The sequence below is a fragment of the Babylonia areolata genome, chromosome 4 (genome assembly GCF_041734735.1).
Source record: "Babylonia areolata isolate BAREFJ2019XMU chromosome 4, ASM4173473v1, whole genome shotgun sequence".
NCBI classification, from domain to species: Eukaryota; Metazoa; Mollusca; class Gastropoda; order Neogastropoda; family Buccinidae; genus Babylonia; species Babylonia areolata.
In genome coordinates, this window is record NC_134879.1 from 52,011,039 (window position 1) to 52,018,592 (window position 7,554).

At 38.4% G+C, this 7,554-nt stretch overlaps 1 protein-coding gene across 13 annotated transcripts in view; it reads left to right on the top strand.

Annotated features, from left to right (window-relative positions):
- LOC143281293 (E3 ubiquitin-protein ligase HECTD1-like) overlaps positions 1–7,149 on the top strand; it is a 54,786-nt gene extending 47,637 nt beyond the window's left edge. For all 13 annotated transcript variants that reach the window (XM_076586433.1, XM_076586442.1, XM_076586435.1 and 10 more), the window contains 2 exons: positions 256–406; positions 944–7,149. In XM_076586433.1, the coding sequence (XP_076442548.1) occupies positions 256–406; positions 944–1,226 (434 nt within the window). In that variant the 3' untranslated portion in view covers positions 1,227–7,149. The remainder of the gene's footprint in view (positions 1–255; positions 407–943) is intronic.
- Positions 7,150–7,554: the final 405 nt, after the last annotated feature.

A 7,554-nucleotide genomic window follows, 5' to 3' on the forward strand; every position in this document is an offset into this window, starting at 1 on the left:
ACCACATTGCATTCCTGATGCCTACAGTATGTTCTTGTACACAGTTATGAATCAGTGGGGGCCCAGAGTAAAACATTAGATGTTGGCATTATTTGTAGGGAACATCTTTGTAATAGACATGACCATTGGTTGAGATGGATACAATACAGTTGTTTGGATACAAAACAATTTTTTTTTTATGTTTTGTTTGTATACTTGTTTGGATTCTATAGGGTTGTTTGGATACTGTGCAGCTATATGTTTTGTGATGTGCAGAGGGCTTCAACGTGGTGTTCCCCATGGAGAAGCTGCACATGTTCAGCCCCATGGAGCTGGGCAGTATACTGTGTGGGGACCAGGCTCCCAGCTGGACCAAAGAGGACATCCTCAACTACACCGAGCCCAAGCTGGGCTACACCCGCGAGAGGTCAGTACCACTCATTGAAGGTGGGGCAGATTTGAAGGGTCTGTTACACGCATGGGTAGTTTGCAGACATCGCATTAGTAGATTTCTAAATGTTATTTTTATGTTGATTATGGGTGGTTGTAGACGTGCCACTTACAGATTTTCTAATTTTTTAAAATTTTTATCTTGATTCTATTTAGGGTGATAAATGGACATTTTGTTTTCACCTCTAAAGTGCCATCAATTACTCAGTTGCTGGCTGTTATTGCTTTTGCACATAAATATTTAGTATTTCTTTTTTTTTCTTCTTCTTCTTTGTAACAAGTAGAGGAATAAAAGAGAGAAAGACTGAACGAATGGGTTTGTGTGTGTAAGATTTTGTGCGTGTTAATCTGTAAATATGTGTGTGTTAATCTGTAAACATACACATATTACTCATATTACTCTGTGAACACACACATTAAACACACACCCTACATGTGTTATTCTGTAAACACACACACCTATTTAAGCACACACTCCCTAACTGTGTGCCTGCTGTGTGGTGTGTGGCTGCAGCCCAGGGTTCCTGCGGTTTGTGAACGTGCTGAGCCACCTGTCGCCGGACGAGCGCAAGGCCTTCCTGCAGTTCACCACGGGCTGCTCCTCCCTGCCCCCCGGGGGGCTGGCCAACCTCCACCCCCGCCTCACTGTTGTGCGCAAGGTTGATGGCAACGACCACAGCTACCCCTCCGTCAACACCTGCGTGCACTACCTCAAACTGCCCGAGTACTCCACTGAGGAGATCCTGAGGCACCGCCTGTTGGCCGCCACCCATGAGAAGGGCTTTCACCTCAACTAGGTCCCTGTGTGCACCTTCGTGTAGGATCCTGCTCTGAGAGGGATATGGTGTCGCAGCTTATAGGGGTTAGGGTGTTGATCTTCCGCCTTTGATGTAACTGGATGTGTGTTGGAGTGCAGATGAAAGAACATAAGATTTTAATTTGGAAGTAATGAATAATTCAGGCGAATGATTTGGTTTTAACATTATAAAATCTAAAATGCAAATATGGTACATCATACAATTGTAGTTTTGGAATGGCAAGGGTTATTATTTGCTTGGAAGCAGGTTTGTCTTCCTTAAATCAATCGCAGTTTTTGCTTTCCCTGGCTGTACAAAGCAGCAGGGTGAGTACTGTGTAGACTGAAAACTTAGGTGTTACTGTGTGGGAAGGGAAAAGATAGTTCTGACAACATTGCTACTTCCTTCAGTCCTGACAGGATGGTGATGTGGAGAAAACACCACTGACAGCTCTCTTTTTTTTTTTTTTCCACTGTAACGTCGCATGTCAGCCACCCACTGCTCTTTCTGGGAGTTCCTCAAACAACAGAACACCTATTACTGCCTTATGTCCTTTTCATTGTGAAGATCTTGAAATCTAAATTTTGTGAAGCGTGCATATAACTTTCACCTCTGTGCAGCGATTTTGTGCCTCCATACTATAAACTTGCCTGAGAGTGCATCAAGTGATATGCATGTACATTCACAGGACTTGGGTATTGTTGATGGTAAAACTTTATAACAACACAGGTATGTTTTGTGACTGTCCTTGTGTGCAGTGTTTCGCGTAAACTAGATAAAACATTTAAAATGTAAATATATATATGGTGATAGAAGTTAAACTACTAACGTGGCTAATTGCGAGTCCTGTGAGATGCATGCAGTGATTGCAGAATGTGTGAACAGGATTTGGTTGAGAGAATCACTACCTACTGCATGATTGAGTGGAGTGGAATTAATCAGTGACAATTGCCATTGTGCGTGTTGTGTTCGCTGATGGAAAAGATCCCCGTGTGTGTGACAGCTGCATTGTTGTGATGGAACCAGTTGGACATTTTCACCCAGTCATCAGACAGGTGCACCTACTGAACTGCCTTTATTTCATCAGCGACTTCCTTCCCTGGTGTTGTGCATGGAAGTCATAGTGTGCTTATTTCTTCAAGTGTGGTGACAAGTGTAGACTGTAAATTTGCCCAACCCTTGTTATGAGTGCTTTTCGTTCAGTTTTTCTTTTTCAGTAGAAAATAATTGGTGGTCTCTGTATTGTCTGAGTGCTAGTTACCTTGTGTTTTGTATTCAAAAGTCATTGACACTGGGATAACTATTCAAATTATCCTAAAGCCCTCTCCTCCCTTTTTTGTAATTTCAAGGGAAAAATCATCTAGCCATGAGTTAGAGGAACAGCAGTTTTAGGTGTGTGTGGGTGAGTGAGTGAGTGTGAGCTTTTATTAATCATGGCATGCTCTTTCTTGTCTGAAGATGGTAAATTGTGAACATGTTTAGTTATGATTGTTGAATCCCTCAGGTGTTTGAGTCCATGCGCACTTGCATGTGTGTACATGTGAACTTTTTCTTTTCATGTGGAAGTATGCTTTCAGGTGATTGGTATACATCAATGTGATCTTTCCAGTGTGATCTGAGGTTGAAGACAAACTGGTGAAAAGAGCCTGTATTTGTTGTGTGTTTGTTATGTTTAAGATGTCATTACCCAGAGCAGAGCAGCACAGATGGATTCCCTTGAACAGCACATTTTTCTGAGACAGGTAAAAAGTGTGCGGCAGATGAAAAGTTCTCTCTTCCTTTTCTCAATTTGAAGACGTCACAGTTTGACTCTAAGGATTTGAAAATCCAGCTTTCTAATTGGCTCATGTATGTGTTGACTCACAGCGTGAGTCTGTGTAATAACCCTGCGGTTTGGTTGTCTGTGTTGGTTTGTCAGTGTCAGAAAGTTTTGTCATGATTTATCAAAAAGTTGTGTTTAACATGGGGTAAGTTTGAAACTTTGATAGATCTGCATTATGATTATAAAGCAATTAAATGCTTGATCCACGTGGGTTGATTGAGTTAGATAAAATTGATCACTTTCCAGGACACACCTTTGTTTGCATTTGGCTAAAACTTGTTTCACATAATGAACAAAAATATTTTTTGATCTGTTGGCCTATTTTCACAAGAAATGGCATCCCTTCCCCCCACCCCCATCTCCCCTCCACTACTGGCATTTTCAGTTTTGTATTTGTAGTTTTAAATCAGCAAGAATCACTCGTGAGGCAAGAAAGCTTCACCCCTTGTTTTATTCTTTTGCCGTGCCACCTTTGATAGTCAATGACGTGGGATCCTTTTGTTTGTTTGTTTGTTAAGTAGGTACTGTCTTAGAAGAAAAGGCGTGCCATAAAAAAAGGTTGATATTTCTCTTGTGTTTGCTGCATGAAATGAGTCGAGAACTATCATTTCGTTCATGACATACATTTCAACAGTGTTCAGTTATTAGTCTTGTCATTAACTGACAGTATGTCATTTCTACTCCCCTCCATTTTCTGTCCTGTAACTCAAGTTGTACTTGTAATGGGCACTAGTCATTCCATTGTTCAAGTTCGCATAGCAGTTCAGAGTATAGAAGAAAAATTGAAATGAAAAATCAGTTCTAGATTCAGACTATAAAAGCTTTTGATTCTTTGAATATTTGTGATTAAAGTATTTGTCAGGCACTCAAAACCTGTGTTTGTCCTAAGTGAGAATAATTGTGACAATGATAACAGAAACTAGGATGCTTACACATTGTTGTCGGTTTAATGAATATAATCTCAGTTTTAAGGTGTGGTGTGGCTTCATGTTCTTGTACACTGGAACAGATAGAGATAACACATTCTCTGCTTTCCAGCTTATTTTATATACATGTTTGATAAATATCTTGGACTGCTAACTGTTCTCTCTTGAATGCTTGTGAATGAATAAAGAAGAAGCACATCGACATAAGATTGGATTTTGCATGTTTCATTTTGAAGAAGAAATTTATATGTGGAATGTCTGAATCAGTGAATGAATATAAATATCTGAATACTTCAAGTTGAATGGCTGTGTATGTATGTTCCATGGATATTATCAATCTTTAGAACAAGCAATATGCCTAAAGTATTAAAATATGATGGGAAAAGTTTCCCACTCACCATATTTACGGTGCAAATCTATACATAAAACAAAATTTTAAGAAGACTTGCGTTGAACAACACAGACCAGGTTGTAGATGTACATTATCATTCATTGATTTTGCGTGTGTGTATACATTTGTTTGTATGGTGGGTGGTGGTTTTTGTGTTGTTTTATGTGTATGTATGTGTGCGTAATGATCGAGTCATTTGAGTGCATAAAACTAAGCACATGCACACACCACCCTTGTCATGTGTGTGAAACTTTGTGTACATGCAATGTGGTTATTTTTCATGTCTTCTGGACTGGTTAATGGCATGGGTGGATGGGCCTGATTTCACTGAGGACCAGAAACTAATTATCTCCATACCTTTGTTCAAACAGCAAGATTTATTTTGCCTTAATTCATTGTCTTTGTTAAGCATAGAGCAACAGACATACCCATCCCAGCAAGCAATCCATCAGTTCAGAGAATTAAAGGGTGTGTCCGGTGTGTTCCTTTTGCCTCAAACACAGTGTGAACCTCCAGTGCTGGGGAAAGATATGCAGAGATAATACTTAAAGAAGACTGGGTTTGGTCAAAATTTCTTGTGCTGTTCACATGATAACTTGATCAGTTTTGCACATTACTATATTCTATTGGTTTGCTGATTTTTTTGTGTGGGGGAGGAGGGGGGTGGTTCTCTGCACTAATGGGTTTGAAATGCTTTCGAGTTGAGCTGTTATAACACATCGTGCTTGCATTCACACACAGCCACAGACAGGATGATCAACTGTAATGAATTTTAGCAGCTGAAGTTCTTGGACAGCCTTGAGCAGTGCATGTTTTACTGTTTTTTGGCAAATTGCAGTTTGTTAGACGCATGCTTACACACGTGTGTGAAACTAAATAAACGGCTCTATGTTGATACATGATACTCCAGCACATACAAACCCAAAATAAGAGATGTTGGTGCTGCATGCTTTAAACTATGCACTTACCTCCCACACAATTTAAATCATAACTTAATGTTTTATTTCTTCTCATCTTATGAAATGAATTCTCTCTGCATGTAACAATAGTTTGGTGTGTAATATGGAAATATGCATCAATCCTTGATGATGGGAATCTTAGTGTCTGCATGTTTGTTTTTTTTGTTCTGATGATTATATTAGAAACTGGGTGTAACCTTTTTCACTTTGCTTTTCTGCAAACATGCATCTGTCATATCTCTTTTTTCTTTTCTTTTTCTCTTTTTGTTTTTGTTTACAAAGAATACATCTCCTTTGTAATAGTGTTGTGTCCTGTTCCACTGTCTCAGTTGCAGTATGTATGTTGTATTTTGTTGCGGAAAAATGACATCTTGGCATCTGGAGGATTCTGGACTCATTTCAGATTGGTTGCTTTTGACTGATAAGTGTCTGTAGGTATTGTTGATGGGAACTCAGCAGTATTGTTCAATGTGAAATTAAAGTCAGCACAGTACCATTAGAGTTGTAACAATGAAAGAAGACTGGAGTCATAGTGCCAGTAGCACTCTTTTCTTATTTTGTTTTCTGGACATGTATAATAACTGAGACAGGACTTGTGAAACTTCAGATACTTTACTTCAGCCTTGTTTTTTCATGTAGTAGAGAGAGAGCGTGTGTGTGTTCTGATGCTTTCTCATTGATTCAGCATTTGAATCTTGTCTGTATTTTGTGTTCAGTGAACATATTTATGATTGTATTTTCTTATCTCTATTATCATAGACCAGTCAGTAAGACATCTGATTAAGTTTTCTCAGCTAACATATGCTTTTCTTCTCGTAATCCCATACAAAAATCAAGCAAGTATTTTATTTTGTTCTGGACTTTGATGTCATTGAGTTTCATTCACAAGGCTTTCATGACTGGGTGCATTGCCTCAAGGAAGAGGATATTGACATGCTGATGCTGATGTTGACTGTGCTGTATGACAAACTAGAAAAATGCCTGTGAATAATAATGACATGATATGATGATGTGTTTAATTTTGCACAGGAAGAAAACAAACCAAGTAGTATGTAAATTTGTCTAAGATTGTTTTTGTTTTTATGTTGTCAGTATTTGTATGTTAGGTTGTTTTTCTGTTCATGTAAGGCTGTTTTGTTGGGTGATTACTTTGTCATATAATAAGTTGATATGTACTGGCCCTTGCTTATTAGTTGGTTTTTAAATCCTGTTTGAATGCAGAGTACCAATATTAACTGGAATTTTGTTGAGGTCTGTCTGGAGATGTACTTGGTAGGCAACATAGCTGATTTTCCTTGTGAAGCTTCTTCCAGTATTTGTGATGCAAATAATCTCCAGCCAAGTTGTGATTGACACAATCAAAATACTGTGTAACAGGATTTTTTGCTGTGTTCTTTTCAGCCAGCAGCACAGCATAGGCCAAACCTATAGAATGTCGTCTGGGTCATTCACTTTGCGTGTGTTTTTGGTTTCCTGTTATGTGGCTATTTTTCTTTGGTTGACAGGATTGTGTGAAAGAGAAAAGCACATTGGGAAGAGACTTTTGAAATGTGTTCGCTTCCATTTTCTTTTGATTTTTTAGACTTTGTTTTCTGCAACATTATTGTGTGTGTATCACTGTATGTGTGTGTGTGTGTGCGAAAAGATCTTTTATCCCCTTCTCCATCCTCTCCCATTGACACATTCTTGTGACTATGTATGTGTTAGTGAATGAGTTTGTAAGTGGGACTGAGGTTTGGGCTTGATGAATAAACTGTAGGTTGCTTTCAACCTTTTGTTTGACAATTTGTGTTGAGAAATAAATAAATCAGTGCTTTCACATTAATATGTTCTTGAAATGATTGTATGTGAGCAAAAGCGTTTTGCTGCACATGTGTGTTAGTTTGTATTGGTAGCTTGCTTGAGTGCACTGCAGTTTATATAGAAAGTTGAGATGGTACATGGTCACCTTGTCTCATAATAAGCATGCCATGCTTTTGGGTTTGTTTACCATGTTTGTTTTTTATTTTTTTTTTTAATTCTGGCATTAAAAAGGTAATAAGATCAGAATACAAACCTTAGTTTGTATACTGCTTCCATGTTGATGATGTCTCAGTTTATTAGGATTGTCAGAGTGCTAATATTTAACACTGTTTGTACATAGATATACATGTATTGACACACATTATGTTTTCAGAGGAAGAATCAGCATGAATAATTCATGAAAAAGTCTCAAACTGATGAAAAAGTA